Genomic DNA, 17,856 nt, shown 5'->3' on the forward strand with positions numbered 1-17,856 from the left:
TCAAACAGCAAACACATTCGCACTAACAGACTTTGACTTTCTCTATCTGTTGGTCCATGAGATGAGCCGTAGCTATAATTGGCCCTGGGGGAGATTGGCAGGGCATGTGGATCAACAGGGAGGCCAGATTCTCTAGAGACAAACAACAAGAGGGGGAGTGGCAGAAAGAAAAGGGCCACTGCTCCACAAGCAGAGACAGACTCACAACAGAAGAGGGGAAATAATGATGTACAAAGTAGCCTATAGAGGTAAATGAATTTTTGTCTCCATAATTCCTCTTTTTCCCCTTCAGTTTTCCCGTATATGGCTCCTGATGACAATAGTATGTGACACAGTATGTGACTCAAGACTAACCTGTAGCCAGCACCTTTGTCTTTTGCCCTGTCAGCAGTTTCTGCACTCGACAAAGGTTCAGGTAATTCTCATGGCACTTGGTATTGTCCTTGATACGCTGGGACACAGTGCACACTGCGGTCATCGCCCCTACAAAAAATAAAAACAACAGTGCTACACTATTAATACAAATAAAATTGAATTGAATTGAATTGAATATTAAATGTGTAAAACCAGGGAGAACACCAACAAAAAATTGGCATATATTATATGATATACATGTGTCCACCTGCAGCAGCAAAAAGATGTCTGGGATGGTGTTGACATTTTTTTATGGCTAACATACACTGCACATTCGAAACAGAAACTTAATTACATCCATAGGTAGCAAATAGGTAAGAGTTTCCCATTGGATAACTTTACTTCAGTACAAGTCGACTATCTTGTTGATAATGCAGCCTCACTCAGAACAATACTCAATACTGTTACCCGTCTGAAAATGACGGTAGTGAATCAAAGGAAGCTAGCTCCATGGTGCCTAGCCTGGAAACTGTTAAATAATAAGCTCCACCTATTTTTACTAACAGGCTACGTACCACAGGCTTTTATGGTTGCTGTAGTCAGACATCAACTCAAAAATATAAATGGAAAATTTCCATTACTACGCATATGGTACTTAGCCATATGTATCTATGAAACCAGAAGAAACTAATCAATTAATAAAACTTCAAGTGTGCTTAAAAGACAAAGGCCTGAATTACCTTCAGTTCCCTTCTCCTAAATTCAGACAAGACAGAGGTTCTTTTGTTTGGTTCTAAAAATCTCAGAGACATTATGTCTAAAGACATTCTTACCCTAGACAACATAACATTGGCTTCATGTAATACTAGATAGATAGATAGATACTTTATTGATCCCCAAGGGGACATTTTGGTGTTGCAGCAGCCATTACACACAGAAACACTGAACATTGAGTAACATAATCTACACAACAATACACGAAACACAGTACAAGAATGACACACAGTATAGACAGTAATAACAACAAAACACACTGTAGAACTTAAATGTAAAGTGACTTAGTTACACATTGTTAAACCATCAGCATGGACACTGACTCTCTGTCAGGGAGTCATTGTGCAGGCTGATGGCCACCAGGAGCGGATGCATTGTAATCTTGGAGTTATGTTTGACCAGGATATCTCATTTACATCATACATAAAAGAAATATCTAGAACTGCCTTTTTCCACCTGAGGAATAAGGGTAAGAAAGAGGCGGATAAAGCGATGTACCTATTATGCCTAGTGCCTACCGTGCAAGCCTGTGGGGGCAGTGCTATGATTTGGGGTCGCTGCAGTTGGTCAGGTCTAGATTCAGCAATGTTATGTTCTTCGAAGAATGATGTCAGCTGACTACCTGAATAAACTGAATGACCAGGTTATTCCATCAAGAGACTAAAGAGAGTTATCCGAGTCATCTCTAACTGTAAGCTTTATAAAAAAATTTAAAAAAAAAGTTTTAAGTCTAGTCTTAAATGTAGAGAGAGGTTGTCTGCCTCCCGAACCTGAACTGGGAGCTGGTTCCACAGGAGAGGAGTTTGATAGCTAAAGGCTCTGCCTCCCATTCTACATCTGGAAACTCTAGGAACCACAAGTAGACCTGTACTCTGAGAACGGAGAGTTCTGCTGGGAAAATATGGAACTATGAGCTCTTTAACATAAGATGCACCTTCAATCCTGGATTTTACAGGGAGCTAACGAAGAGAAGCTAATGTAGGACAAATATAATCTATTTTGCTGATTCCAGTCAGAACTCTGGCTGCTGCTTTTTGAATTAACTGGAAGCTTAGTTATTGGGGCAACCTATTAATAATGAATTATAATAGTCCAGTCTGGAAGTAACAAATGCATGGACTAGTTTTTCAGCATTACTTTGGGACAGGATGCTCCGAATTTTAACAATGTTTCTCAGGTGGAAAAAGGCAGTTCTAGAGATTTCTTTTATGTATGAAGTAAAATAGATATCCTGGTCAAAACTCAGTGATTTCTAAGAGTGTTACTTGAGGCCAATACTAATTCATCTAGGGTAGGAATATGATTAGACATGGTGTCTCTGAGATTTTTAGGTCCAAACAAAATAACCTCTGTCTTTTCTGAATTTAGGAGAAGGAAATAGTAGGACACCCAGGCCGTTGTTTTCTAAGCATGCTTGAAGTTTGATTAATTGATTAGTTTCTTCTGGTTTCATAGATAAATATAGCTGGGTATCATCTGCCTAGCAATGGAAATTTATAGAGTGTTTCCTAATATTATTGCTAAGAGGGACATATAGAGTGAGAAGAATCGGTCCAACTCCGTAGCTAACTTTGCTATGCATGGAAGACTTATCATTAACATGCACAAACTGGAATCTGATAGATATGATTTAAACCACCCTAGTGCTGTTTCTTTAATCACGATGACATGTTCCGGTCTGTGTAATAAGATGTTGTGATTGATAGTGTTGAATGCAGCACTAAGATCTAACAAGATGTGTATAGAGAGTATACCATTGTCTGATGCTAATAGAAGATTGTTAGTGGCCTTTACCAGTGCTGTTTCTGTACTATGATGTACTCTAAATCCTAACCGGAAATCTTTATACAAGTTATTCCTGTGCAGGTGTTCATACAATTGCTTAGAAACTACCTTTTTAATTTAGAGATAAAGGGCACATTGGATATTGGTCTATAATTTACTAAAACCCCTGAGGCTCCCTCTGATTCACTACCTTCTTTTTCAGAGGAGCAACAGTATCGAGTATTGTTCGGAGTGAGGCTGCAGTTTTATCAACAAGATAGTCGACTTGTGTTGGAGTAATGTTAGAATGACTTTCCTCCTCTGTGTTGGTACATGGCACTGAAATAAAAATGGAATCAGTTCCTTAAATTTGTCAACAAACATCTATTGTAGTGAACCTTATTCTTAGGTGAAGTAAAGTACAGTACAGTAAATTCAAATGTTAAAACCAATGAAGTCTAATAGTGAATTAAATGCAGTGTTGAGGCAGTTATCATCAACATCTACGTGGATATTAAAGTCACCCACTATAATGACTTTATCTGCACTAAGAACTAAATCAGATATAAAGTCTGAGAATTTATTTAAAAACTCAGAGTAAAGGACAGGGGGATTACTGCCTTAATACTGCATATCAAAGAAAAAGGTAAATAAATCTGTTTTAATCACATGCTTGACCTTGTTGTGATTTATTGTACTGACACTGAACATTTAACAGTTTTTCTTATAGAGCTGCGGTAAAGGAGAGCAACACTGACTAACACAGACTTAGGTGGGCAAAACACACACAGAGAATGTGTGATCCACCAAAGCACAATTTACAATTAAATCCACTAGCCTAGAGTTTTCACAAAAACAATACATTATATTCTTGAATGTATCTACACATACTGTACATTTTTACACTTTTTATAAAAACATATATGTATATGTGTATATGTATATAAATAGACTTAAAAAAAAAAAAAGAATTAATACGGAACACTGAAGTGAAATGGGTTGGTGGATTAAATGTACTATTCCAAATGTATCTGCATCTGTATGTGAAGCACTGGTTCCCAAACTACCATCCATACTTCCATGTACAAAGCTTTAAAATACACAGAAGCATCCAGATATTCTGTGTGTCAACAATAATAATAGCTGTAACCACTTAGAAGTACATAATTAATGCATCCAAAATAAAAACAAACAGATGGATTCAAGCTCAACTTTCATGCTTTTGTTCTCAGCAGTGAAACTCAGCAGATGAACTTGATCCTCTGGGAAACTTGTCTACACTAAAATAATCACAGCCTAATTTGCTCGCTTAACTTCACAACAATTACAGTGTGAACCAAACAAGGTACCCATGTAGACTTTTTCCCTTTGTTGTACGTGTTTGGAATATTTTCCATTGCCTGTTTCAGAAAAACAACAACTCCTAATTGCAATATTCTTGGGCTGAGAAGTGGCTGAGGCATTAATAATAGATCTAGCCAATTATACATTCTAAAAACTACTTCTATTTCTTACTGCTCTTTATTGCATTTATTCACTATTTAGATAATGTTTGAGCACTGGAAGAGGACTGTTAACTTTCACTGCTAAAATCTTCTTGGCTAGGCTGGTCAGACTTTGTTATGGTGACTACAGTGAGTCAACATTAAGAGTGTCATACTAAAGCTGCGTGAGAAACAGTAAGATAATTACAACAACAACAATTTGGGGGGAATAAAGTAAAAGGAAAGGACTCCTCTGCAGGTATCTTTGGCCTTGGAGCTGTCTCTCCAGAGTGCAGTTACTGGCCCTACCAACCTGCCTAGTGTTTCTGTTGCTTGTTATTGTTGTTTTTTGTTGCCTACTGTTCTTTTCTGTCTCCTCTTTCCACTCACCCCAACCGGTCAAGGTAGATGGCTACCCACCCTGAGCGTGGTTCTGCTAGAGGTTTTCCTCTCCACTGTTTCCTAGTGTTTGCTCAAGTGGGATTGTTGGGTTTTCTATATAATTCTGTACACAGTTTTATTTTATAAGATCTTAAAACACACTGTAAAGTGTGCCTTGAGACTTCTGTTGTGATTTGGTGCTTTACAAATAAAATTGACTTGAATTGAAGAGCAAACATGAATTGCAGAGCAAACACCCCTCCTCGAACTGCCACCTTACTGTGGTGGAGGGATTTGCGTGTCCGAATGACCCTAGGAGCTATGTTGCCAGGGGGCTTAAGCCCCTGGTAGGGTAGGAGAGAGGTTGGACTCTCTTCTACTCTGGAGTTGCCCATGGTGAGAGGCGGCGGGCAGGTGTGGGCTTGCTCCCAGCCCCCCAGCTCAGCTGCCATGTGTTGGAGTTTTCCCCCGGTGGACGAGAGAGTTGTTTCCCTGCGCCTTCGGGTAGGGGATAGGTCTCTCACCGTTGTTTGTGCCTACGGGCCAAATAGCAGTGTAGAGTACCCAGCTTTCATAGGGTCTTTGGAAGGGGTACTGGAAGGTGCTCCGACTGGGGACTCTGTCGTCCTACTGGGGGATTTCAATGCCCACGTGGGCAATGACAGTGATACCTGGAGGGGCGTGATTGGGAGGAACGGCCTCCCTGATCTGAACCCGAGTGGTGTTTTGTTATTGGACTTCTGTGCTAGTCACAGTTTGTCCATAACGAACACCATGTTCAAGCATAAGGGTGTCCATCAGTGCACGTGGCACCAGGACACCCTAGGTCGGAGGTCTATGATCGACTTTGTGGTTGTGTCATCTGACCTCCGACCATATGTCTTGGACACTCAGGTGAAGAGAGGGGCCGAGCTGTCAACTGATCACCACCTGGTGGTGAGTTGGATCCGATGGCGGAGGAGGAACCTGGATAGACCTGGCAAACCCAAACGTATTGTGAGTGTCTGTTGGGAACGTGGTGGAACCTTCTGTCAGAGAGGTCTTTAACTCCCACCTCCGGGAGAGCTACAATCAGGTCCCGAGGGAGACTGGAGACATTGAGTCAGAGTGGACCATGTTTTCCACCTCCATTGTCAATGCGGCTGTTCGGAGCTGTGGCCGTAGGGTCTCTGGTGCCTGTCGCGGCGGCAACCCCCGAACCCGGTGGTGGACACCGGAAGTAAGGGAAGCCGTCAAGCTGAAGAAGGAGTCTTATAAGGCCTGGTTGGCCTGTGGGACTCCTGATGCAACTGATGGGTATCAGCAGGCCAAATGGCCGCAGCCCGCGTGGTCGCAGAGGCAAAAACTCGGACCTGGGAAAAGTTTGGCGAGGCCATGGAGGAGGACTATCGGTCTGCCTCAAGGAAATTCTGGCAAACCGTGCAGCACCTCAGAAGGGAAAAGCAGTTTCCTGCCAACACTGTTTACAGTGGAGGTGGGGAGCTGCTGACTTCGACTGGGGACATTGTAGGACGGTGGAAGGAATACTTTGAGGATCTCCTCAACCCCGTCGACACACCTTCTGTTGAGGAAGCAGAGGCTGGGGACTCAGAGGTTGACTTGTCCATTTCCCTGGTCGAAGTCACCGAGGTAGTCAGTAAGCTCCTCGGTGGCAAGGCACCAGGGGTGGATGAAATTCGCCCTGAGTACCTTAAGTCTCTGGATGTTGTAGGGCTGTCTTGGTTGACACGCCTTTGCAGCATCGCGTGGAGATCAGGGACAGTACCTCTGGACTGGCACACCGGGGTGGTGGTTCCTCTTTTAAAAAGGGGGACCGGAGGGTGTGTTCCAACTATAGGGGGATCACACTCCTCAGCCTCCCTGGGAAAGTCTATTCAAGAGTGCTGGAGAGGAGAGTTAGGCCGCTAGTCGAACCTCAGATCCAGGAGGAACAATGCGGTTTCGTCCTGGCCGTGGAACACTGGATCAGCTCCATACTCTTGCTGGGGTGCTCGAGGGTTCATTGGAGTTCGCCCATCCAGTCTACATGTGTTTTGTAGACTTGGAGAAGGCGTTTGACCGTGTCCCTCGTGGCATCCTGTGGGGGGTCCGTCGGGAATACAGGATTCGGGACCCTTTGTTAAGGGAGCTTGGTTCGCATTGCCGGTAGTAAGTCAGACTTGTTCCCGGTGCATGTTGGACTCCAACAGGGCTGCCCTTTGTCACCGATCCAGTTCATTATTTTTATGGACAGGATTTCTAGGCGCAGCCAGGGGTTGGAGGAAATCCGGTTTGGGGATCACAGGATTTCATCTCTGCTTTTTGCAGATGATGTTGTCCTGTTGGCCACATCAGACCGGGACCTCCAGCAGGCACTGGGGCGGTTTGCAGCCGTGTGTGAACTGGCTGGGATGAGAATCAGCACCTCCAAATCCGAGGCCATGGTTCTCAACCGGAAAAAGGTGGCTTGCACCCTCCAGGTTGGGGGGGGAGATCCTCCCTCAAGTGGAGGAGTTTAAGTATCTTGGGGTCTTGTTCACGAGTGAGGGAAAAAGGGAGCGTGAGATTGACAGACGGATTGGTGCATTGGCAGCAGTAATGCGGTCGGTGTACCGGTCCGTCGTGGTGAAGAAGGAGCTGAGCCGAAAGGCAAAGCTCTCGATTTACCGGTCAGTCTACGTTCCTACCCTCACCTATGGTCATGAGCTTTGGGTCATGACCGAAAGGACAAGGTCGCGGATACAAGCGGCCGAAATGAGTTTCATCCGTAGAGTGGCTGGGCGCACCCTTAGAGATAGGGTGAGTCCCCCGGGACGCCTCGTAGGGGAGGTTTTCCGGTCATGTCCCACCGGGAGGAGGCCCCGGGGAAGACCCAGGACACGTTGGAGGGACTATGTCTCTCGGCTGGCCTGGGAACGCCTCGGTGTCCCCCCGGAAGAGCTGGAGGAGGTGTCTAGGGAGAGGGAAGTCTGGGCATCTCTGCTTAAGCTGCTCCCCCCGCGACCCGGCCCCGGATAAGCGGATGATAATGAATGAATGAATGAAGAGCAAACAGAGCACAATAACAGAAAACAACAGCAGCAACAGCAAAGCCTCTTGATAGTTTGCTTTTCAGGAATTTCTTTTTTTAAACAGTTACCTGCCTAATACAAATAGGCTGACTATAGGAAGACTTTATCAACATATACCCCCCTCCAACCCCTAATAAGAAGCAACTAAAAAATGATGAAAATAATGAAAAGGAATAGGCGATGGTGATTTACATTTAGTTATGTACCTTCATCTTCATCTTTGAGGCAGGGACTGTTTTAATTTGTAAGCAAAGGCAGCACACCAGCAATGAGATTTTAATTGATACACATAAATAATTCCTTTTGTAGATTCTCACTTGAGTCAGATGTACTTTTTATTTGACGACTGAAATTAGTCATTAGCAGGCTTTATGTTCATGCTAAGATTTTATTTATTCTTCCACTTAATATGCTATGATCTGCTCCAAATTAATAATGTCAAAATCCACATCAAACTAGATCTTACACAAATATATAGTTTTGCCTCTCGTTCATTTTCCTACTTGCCCAGCACTGCTGTGACAACAGCAACAAAAAAGGAATGAAAGAGGGGGGTGGGGGCATGTTCCTATGTTCCTAAAGTGAAGATAATGAGGATCGTCTTTTAGTAGGACAGAGTCTGACTGGTGTGATGAAAGACTGTCTCTCCTGTTGTTGAAGGAGCCTTATATTCTATAATTATACACATTTGCTTAACTCTCCTGTGCCATAAATTGCTTGTCACATGTTAGGAGAGTCTTTGTGACACACACACACACACACACACACAACCACACACACGTCTCGGTGTACTTGTGAGGACACTTATTGACAATGCAATCCTTAATGAATACTTCATTAGCTCCTTACTCTAACCAAGACAACTAAATGCATAACCCTAGACTATTTTATCTAGCCCTTAACCCTAACCCTAAAACCTAGTCTTAACCCCAGAAATGCTCTATGAACTTGTGAGGACTGGTTAAAATGTCCTCACAAACCAAATGTAACAAGAATAGCATTTAAACAAACTGTGTCTACACTAGAAAGTAAGGACTTGTGCGAGCATATACAAACACACACACACACACCACTTATTATTAGGATGCAACTGCTGACAAAACCAAAACAAAGTTAATGAGGTGATATTATAAATCTTATGTTTACATATGTGCAAATGTGTATGAGCACCTCCAGACACGTGGCTCAACAATGAAAACACCCATGGTTAAGCTACAGATGTTTTTCCTGAAATGCAGCAAAATTATGATTTGGAGTAGAGGTATAAGGAATAAGGATGATAACAAAAGACACCTACTTGAAAGCTGCTGAAACTCTGGGTTGTCTGGACGTGTGTTGGCAGTCAGGTTTTGTAGAAAATGCTTATATCTGTAAGCAAACAGAAAATGAACAAGGTCAATAAGTGCTAAAAGTGACAGATTTAACTTTCACCCAGCATTACTCATTTAAACCCAGCTATCATAAGAGCCAAATTTACTGAAACATCCAAGAAAACAGTACTTCTCCGAAAAATCTAACCGGCCATAAAATGTGCACAGACTCTAATTTAAGCTCTTGACTGATGGAAAACCCATATCACTTTGAAGAAGTGATGATAACAAAAACCTGAAAGAAACAGCTGTAGCAAGATGGGATAAAAATGCACTTGATTTACTTGAGTCCTCTTAAGAAATTGTTTGGCAGAAAATGAATAAAACACTGAGGGCAGCGTACTTTATCCAGAAGCTGAAAAAGAGTGAATCGAGACTTTAGATAAACCTTCACCATCCAATTTAAAAATATCTGACTAATCATCTGGCTTAAAATATTATTTCAAAACTGTTATAACTTGTTTTATTAATAAATGAAAAAAACCTAAGAAATTCTTAAATCTCAACAATAACAGTGAATGTTAAAATTTAATGTAATTCTACTTCATCAAGTAATAATTTGTCAGTTTTTGTTGGTGATCAGTAAGTGTATGCTGTATATACAATTGCAATACAACCTCCAAATGCAGTTTGAATCAGTTTCGACCCTGATGTTTGATTTACATTTGTTGTTCTTTTCTGGTTATGGGAACTCTCGAAACACAAATGACCTACACTCTGTACTGTCCCTGAACGCAGCTCAGTAGAACAGTAGCTGAAAGAAAACTCTTGCCAAGCCTTAGACACAATGCAACTTTCTTAATGTAAAGCTCACGCACAAATGAAAGTGATAGTCTTACAGAAAGGAATATCAGATGTGTGGGATGATGCCTTGAATTAGCATCTGGAAGCAGTTGTTATTATGTGAGAGACTCCACAGTGGGTGAAATGTTATACCAGTTATAAAATTAATGAAACCACAGAATCTAATCTGTGGACTCCACAGGGACAAATGCACAATATCTGCCAAGACCCTTGCAGAATTGGGCAGGTCACAAAATTCTGAAACACACAAAGCATAAATTTGCCTTAAAATGTATTTATCCCAAAATATTCCGTAGAGAGCATTTTTCTTTGGTTCAATACACACCCTAAATAATTACTGCTCAATTAGTCTAATACACTCTATTTCATCCTACACCCTAGCAAATGTGGAAGAAAAACTGAAGTGCGAGTCCCAGCATGAACTGTTGTAGTTAGCTTTGCTGAGACGAGACATTTTTGGTTAACCACTAGATATGTAGCTCATATAGTGTGTGGTTAACTCCATAATTTAGCATTTGACCAGACCCTGAAGCCAGTTTAATCCATAATTTGTTAGATGTTATATTTCCCCCAGTTATGGTTCAAACACTTTGCATCCATATCACCCACATCATAATGTTTGACCACAGTATAGCATTAGCTCACTTACACATTATGTAGTGTAAAACTCTTAGAAATACACAAACTGTGACTGCCCTGGTAACTTCAGCCTCCATCTAAAATAACAGTTGTGAAGAGCATCAGCTTCCTCAAAAACCTTTATCCTTTTTACTAAGATGATCTGACCTTGAAGTGCATTGACAACTGACATTGATTTCCACTTTGGCTGTCTCTGCCTTTGCAGGGCTCTATTTGTGCAGTCTGGGCTTGTTTTACATTGTGGTGCCACTGAGAGAGACCATTAGTGTTGATGGCAGACTGTACACTATTGCTACTGTTCCATTTGGTGGCATGAGTGAGTGAGACATATTGGAGTGACAAAGGTGTAATGTGATACTGTTTGTAAGTGTAAAGAATATAACACAATGGCAGTTCTAGCCACACCTGGAAGCTTAAAACTCTGGTTTAATGTGTTTCTTAGTTATTTCTAATGTGACGAGAATCTCTCTATTTTTGAGCCTCAATGTTAAAGTGAATCCAACAGCCACAAAGTGTTTCACATGCACATGCACACAAATATCTGTTTGTCCACTAGTGTGAGAACCGCTCCTCAACAAATAAATCAGCACTATGGTTTAGATTTTTTTTGTGTTATTTTAGGCACATTATGTTCGGTAATGCTCCTGAAGATCATACATAAGAAAACCATGACATTCCAAAGGTACTGCCATTACAGGTCTGCAATTTCTTATACTGCCCAGAATCAAACAGTCTGCCTTGCAGCCTTCTGTTTTTCATCACCTTTTCAGTTTATTTCATTAGGATGCTCACAATGCTGTTCCCAAGAAGAATTACACATCTGCCTTAAAATGTGGTTGAAAAACTGACAACTAAAGTGGTCAAGTGTGTGCGGCACTGCCATTAATTTACAAGAGCAGTAGGTTAGCACAGTAGTGGGTCAGTGGGTGGAAGGTGAGAAAGAGGTTAAGAGAATTGTAGTTGATTACTTATTGAAAGTGAAAGTAGTCAAACAATCTGCAATTATTGCTCATTTAATTAAGACACACTAGAGACAACTAGAGAAATAATTCACTTCTTGCAATGACAAATACATTACAGGCATTAGCAAGGATGCCCTTATTCATATTAAGGTTGGAGATCTAATTAAAGCAACTGTGTAACAAAAAGGGAACACTAATGAGCATTATTGTAGCACATGTCAAATAATGTAAATGGAATCCTGCTCATTAGCAGCAAAGCAAATAAAATGATAATGAGACAATAATTATAATCCGAACCGTATTTATGACAGTTCAAAAAAACTACTGAAAAAAGTAGCTTTAGAAAGCATGCACTGGTGAAGGAATGTGACTGCCACTGCAACAGAAGCTGTCAATTCCTTTGTTATATGCAGATTATATAAATTTTACATTACATTTACATTTCATCATTTGGCAGATGGTTTTATCCCTACTAGAGGTAGGCCACAACTGAGATTCAAACCCCAGTCTCCCGCATGGAGGGCAGCGATCTTACTACATTACAGTATCCAGTATCCAAACATCAGTAAAAAATAATGATAATGATGAAAATAATGATGGGGTATGAGATGGAGGAAAAATCTTTGTAACTACATTGCATATTCAATTCAAGTCAATTCAGTTTTATTTGTATACTGCCAAATCCCAACATAAGTCATCTCAAGGCACTAAAGTGTAGGGTTTAAGACTTTACAAAATATAACTGTATGCAGAATTATATAGAAAACCCTAAAACCCAACTTGAGCAAGCACTATGCGAAAGTGGAGAGGAAAAACTCTTTAGAGGAAGAAACCTCCAGCAGAACCAGGCTCAGGGTGGGCGGCCATCTGCCTTGACCAGTTGGAGTGAGTGAGTTGCCCCCGCATAGCATAGCAGCTCTGCCATCGGTGTGTGAATGTGTGTGTGCGTGTGCATGTGAATGGGTGAATGAGACGCAGTTTAAAGCGCTTTGAGTACCAGCTAGGTAGAAAAGCGCTATATAAGTGCAGACCATTTACCATTTCTTGAAAAATATAGAACTATGAGGTCTTTAAGATATGATGGAGCTAGAATATGATATGTGCATTGAGGATTTAAATTTGCAATTAGGACAGGTTGCACAGGTTCAAAAACATGGCATGGGCTTGTGGGTAATTCAATATAATAGCTCAAAAATGAAATGCATAGTTGCTTTAAAGACATAAGCAATGTTATACATACACTATAGAGTCACATATTTGTACAAATATTATAATTTTTGATTTGATGATTTTGCATAATTTTGGCTCTTTTAAATCCTGAGTCATTACATTGGGGGAGGGGGGTTCTCTCCTCCTTGTAGAAACATTTGCATCGTTATGTTTTATCAACAGACACATCTGACTTTTCCTTAACTTGGTGTTAAGCTTGCTTTATGACCAGCAGACCCCTGTCAGCATTACACATGCACACACTTCGGTATAAATGGTTTATTGTGTGTGCTTGTGTTATTTATACAGTTTATTGCTTGTGTTTGTTGAATAATACAAAAGATAAGGAACTTCAAAACATAATTGAATATAATTCAACCCGGAGCAGCTTTCTTCCCTAGTTTCTGCAGCGCTGCCCTCATCGCAGGTTTTATCCACCTACGACACCGACGCAGCCACGGACAGGCTCTGCGATACTCTTTCGTTCTGCCTGGATAGTCTCTGCCCGACATCTACCAGACCTGCTCGTCCTTCAGCTTCCAACTTGTGGCTCACTGACCAGATCCGTGAACAACGCACGGTGCTCAGGAGTGCTGAGAGGAAGTGGCGCAAATCCAGGTCTCAACCTGCTCTAACTGAGTATCAGGATTTGCTTCAATCCTTCTCTTACAGTGTCACCAGGGCGAAGACTGATTATTACCAGGACAAGCTCAGCAACACCACAGACACCAGAAAGCTGTTCTCAACTTTCAAATCCCTACTCTATCCACCCCCACCTCCACCACCCACCTGTCTCACAGCTGATGACTTTGCCTCCTTTTTTACCAACAAGGTGGCAGCCATCAGCTCCCAGTTCACTCCTCCTGACAATGACATTCTGCTTACTAAACCTGACGATGCATCTCACTTCACTTTTTCAACACTGTCAGAGGACGATGTATCCACTCTCCTCCTCTCCAATCGCCCGACCACCTGCTCTCTGGATCCGATCCCCTCTACTCTTCTTCAAACTATCGCACCAACACTAATACCAGCCATTACACAGATCATCAACACCTCTCTCACAACAGGCACCTTTCCCACCTCGTTCAAGCAGGCCCAGATCACTCCACTTTTGAAGAAGCCTTCTCTGGATCCCTCCCTTGTGGAGAACTACAGACCGGTCTCTCTTCTTTCATTCCTGGCCAAGACTCTGGAACGTGCAGCCTTTAACCAACTCTCTGACTTTCTTTCCCAGAATAACCTCCTTGATGTCAATCAGTCTGGCTTCAAGAGTGGGCACTCCACAGAGACGGCACTTCTGACTGTTGTGGAATCCCTACGGGTGGCAAAAGCTGCAGGTAAATCTTCTGTCCTTATTCTATTAGATCTATCTGCAGCCTTTGACACTGTGAACCATCAGATTCTCATGACTGCCCTCTCAGACCTGGGCATCTCTGGATCAGCTCTAGCCTGGCTTCGGTCATACTTGTCCGAACGAACCTTTAAGGTATCCTGGCAGGGGCGTGTCTCTGACTCTCATAACCTCTCCACCGGTGTACCGCAGGGCTCAGTCCTTGGTCCTCTTCTTTTTTCAATCTATACTTCTTCTCTAGGCTCTATCATCCATTCTCATGGCTTTTCTTATCACTGCTATGCAGATGACACACAGCTCTTCCTGTCTTTTCCGCCGGATGACTCAACTGTCTCATCTCGCATCTCTGCCTGTCTCTCTGACATCTCTGCCTGGATGAGAAAAAGACACCTTCAACTCAACATACCCAAAACTGAACTTCTAGTCTTCCCTGCCAGACCTTCAACTCAACACAACATCAGCATTAACATTGGATCTGCAGTGATATCCCCTACTAAGTCAGCCAGAAACCTGGGGGTCATCATTGATGACCAGCTGACCTTCACAGATCACATCGCCACAGTCGCTAGGTCGTGTAGATATGCCCTCCACAACATCAGAAAGATCAGACCCTATCTGACGGAATACACGACCCAACTCATTGTACAGGCGTTGATCTTATCTCGCCTGGATTACTGCAATGCACTACTGATGGGTTTACCGGCATCCACGACCAAACCCCTCCAGATGATCCAAAATGCGGCAGCACGCCTCATTTTCAATCAACCTAGAAGGTCTCATGTCACACCGCTCTTCAGATCTTTACACTGGCTTCCTGTGGCTGCAAGGATCAGGTTCAAAGCTCTGTCTCTTGCCTACAGAGTGGTGAACTCCACAGCTCCATCTTATCTCAATTTAATCGTTCAGGTCTACATCCCCTCCCGTCCACTGCGCTCAACCAGGGAACGTGTCTGGTGACAGCACCACACAACCAAGGAAACTGTTCAGCTCATGATCCCAGGGTGGATGGCTATCTCTGCACGCTCAGCCCCATTGCAATCTTAAAAAACTGCTAACAGAACTCTCTGCATCTCCTTGCACTTAAAAAAAAAAAAAAAAAAAAACACCCCTTTCCTTCTGAACAGTAACACTTTTTGATAAGCACTTGCTTTGATGTGTTCTTTGCTTAGATTTTTGCTGCCTTGTTTCACTGTAAGTCGCTTTGGATAAAAGCGTCTGCTAAATGACTAAATGTAAATGTAAATGTAATTGCATAATCGCAATTGCAATATTGGGAAGAAAAAAAGAAAACAACAAAAAACTAACAATTCGATTATGTTTCCAAAATCAAGCAAGCAATATCAAGGTTTCCACTCAATTTTATGGCCAAGGATTTGTGTATGTTTTTCGGTAACTGAGCATGAGGGCCAAAAAGACCAAAATCCAAGTCACACAATCACTGAAGAAAGCAAATTGGTTAGCTTTAATATGTGCTTTGTGAACATCTGTTGATACAGAATGTTATGTCACCATAACTGCGCGTTTTATCACTGAATGCTGGCAAATTTAGCCTTCTACTTTACTTCCATTTCTTTTATTAATAAAATTCGAAGGAAATTAATCATGGATCATTTCAAATACTTTGATTTGAAAGTACTCATACAGTTGACATTTAACTTGTGAGACATGTGCATCCTTTAACCATGAATGTATTACGAGAACTGAATACTGGACCAAAATATTGTCCAATTCCTCCATATGAAAGTTGCTCAGTGTCAGCGACAAAAAAAAACAAAAAAAAAAAACAATCCTCTCCTTTCACGTTTTTCACATTTCCGTAGACCTTTCTTCAACTATACCTTTTGCAATATACATGGAATAATATCATTTTCACAGATCAGAAAAAATAGGCAAAGCAAAGCTATGCAGGGAACACAAGATGAATCGACCGCTTCAAAATTAGTCTTTGCACGTGTTTGTGTTGTGAATTATGAGATTTCTGCATAAGGGAGTAGCAATGTTACTGTAGGTGTAAGGTATAAGGATTAAAAACATTGTTTAACATATATCACACAAGCTGATTCATGTAGTGCAACCCCACCCCACATTATTTAATTCATAAGCCTCCACTGATTACTTGAACTATAAAAACACAGCTACAGCCATAGTAAAAAATAGTCAATAGGTTTGTAAGGGTCAGTTGATTATGACAAACTCGTATTCAATAATTGGAAAAAGAAACTCAGCTGTCAAGAGGGGTCTCCACTGTATGTTCAGGGTCAATCGAATTAACTAATAATTCACAACAAAAAACTGTCACACCATAACTAGGGAACTTTTTTTCATCTCAGGCCTCACTACAAAGTTGGCATTGAACTACAGGGTCAACTGAAAGATAATGTGACACAGATCATTAAGTGATATACAACTCAGTACCTGCAGATAACATAGAGAGGACACTTGTTTTCCACAATTCTTTTAAAAGAAATTAACTCTGACCTTGTCTTGGAGAACATTATTGTGTTCAGCTGTTGGAGAAGATGGAACTACCTGAGCACATAAAACAGTTAATTTGAAATCCCCCCTCGACAAATAAAAGACAAAATCAAGCATACAGCTACACACTCAGTACTCAGCAAGTATGGCAATGACCCCAAGACCTCTGGAGGTGTACAGCCTTTGCATACAGCATACTGCTTCGCTATAGTGAGCACTACTATGGGCCTACCCCTTGTTATAATGGAGCTCAGCGTAGAGCAGTTATATCCCAAAGTATGTGAACCCAATGGCTTCCATCTCTTTAAGAGACGCAACAACATAAATATACATATTCCAAGCCCTGTTCACCATCCATAAGTGACAATTTTCTCTTATTCCTAGCAACACAGCAAGAGCGAGGTAAGGTGACAACTGTGGATGATTGGATGATCTAGTTCGGCTAGTTTTGGGTTTACTGGTTTCAAGAAGCACTGCCTGATGTGATGCCTCGCAGAAAAGAGCTCTCAGAAGACCTATGATCAAGAATTGTTGACTTACATGAAGGTGGAAAAGGTTACAAAAGTATCTCCAAAAGACTTGATGTTCATGTGTCCACAGTAAGACAGACTGTCTACAAATGGATAAAGTTCAGCACTGTTGCTAATCTCCCTGAAATGTTTCAAAGCATAACTAAATCAACAATTTCTGAAATAAAGACAGAACTAATGCACTGTTGTTGGTGTTCGTGATTTCCACACATTGGTAAAGAGTTACAAGTTAAAAAAATCAGTCAATATATTAATTTGATTATGGTAGTTAAAAAAAATATTTTTCATTAATTCAATACCTCACCTAATTTCAGGCCTGGTCTACAGGCAAAAAAAAAAGTTTATTTTAACCTATCTATTATTGTGTTGGTCATATACTTATTGCTTGTTATTGAATAATACAAAATATTAAGGTCTTAACAATTATATAATTAATCACAACATTCGTAAAAAAAAATTAAAAATAAAAAATCTAGTAGAATATTTTCTAAAATCACTCACCCCTAACTGTACCTGTCAGTTACAGCATGTACTAGTTTGCAGCTAGTTTTTTCAGCTCAGTCTAGAAAGGATCATTGTTTTGGCACACAACAACAAACAACAAAATGCCCTTCTGGTGCACCAGTGTCAATTTAAGGTAGTTTATCATTGTTATCAGCAGTGAATTTAACTCCTAATTACCCAGCTTGTGTTGTAAAATAAATTA

General features: G+C 41.3%; 1 protein-coding gene across 3 annotated transcripts in view; it reads right to left on the reverse strand.

Moving 5' to 3' along the window:
• The window catches only part of arhgef39 (Rho guanine nucleotide exchange factor (GEF) 39), a 50,332-nt gene that overhangs the window by 23,154 nt on the left and 9,322 nt on the right, over nucleotides 1-17,856 (reverse strand). For 2 of the 3 annotated variants that reach the window (XM_026364257.1, XM_026364256.1), the window contains exons 6-7: nucleotides 9,105-9,175; nucleotides 355-483 (exon numbers count right to left, since the gene is read on the reverse strand). In XM_026364257.1, coding sequence (XP_026220042.1) covers nucleotides 355-483; nucleotides 9,105-9,175 — 200 coding nt within the window. The remainder of the gene's footprint in view (nucleotides 1-354; nucleotides 484-9,104; nucleotides 9,176-17,856) is intronic. The other variant, XM_026364258.1, reaches the window with a different exon arrangement.

The sequence above is a fragment of the Anabas testudineus genome, chromosome 23 (assembly GCF_900324465.2).
Source record: "Anabas testudineus chromosome 23, fAnaTes1.2, whole genome shotgun sequence".
Classification (NCBI taxonomy): Eukaryota; Metazoa; Chordata; class Actinopteri; order Anabantiformes; family Anabantidae; genus Anabas; species Anabas testudineus.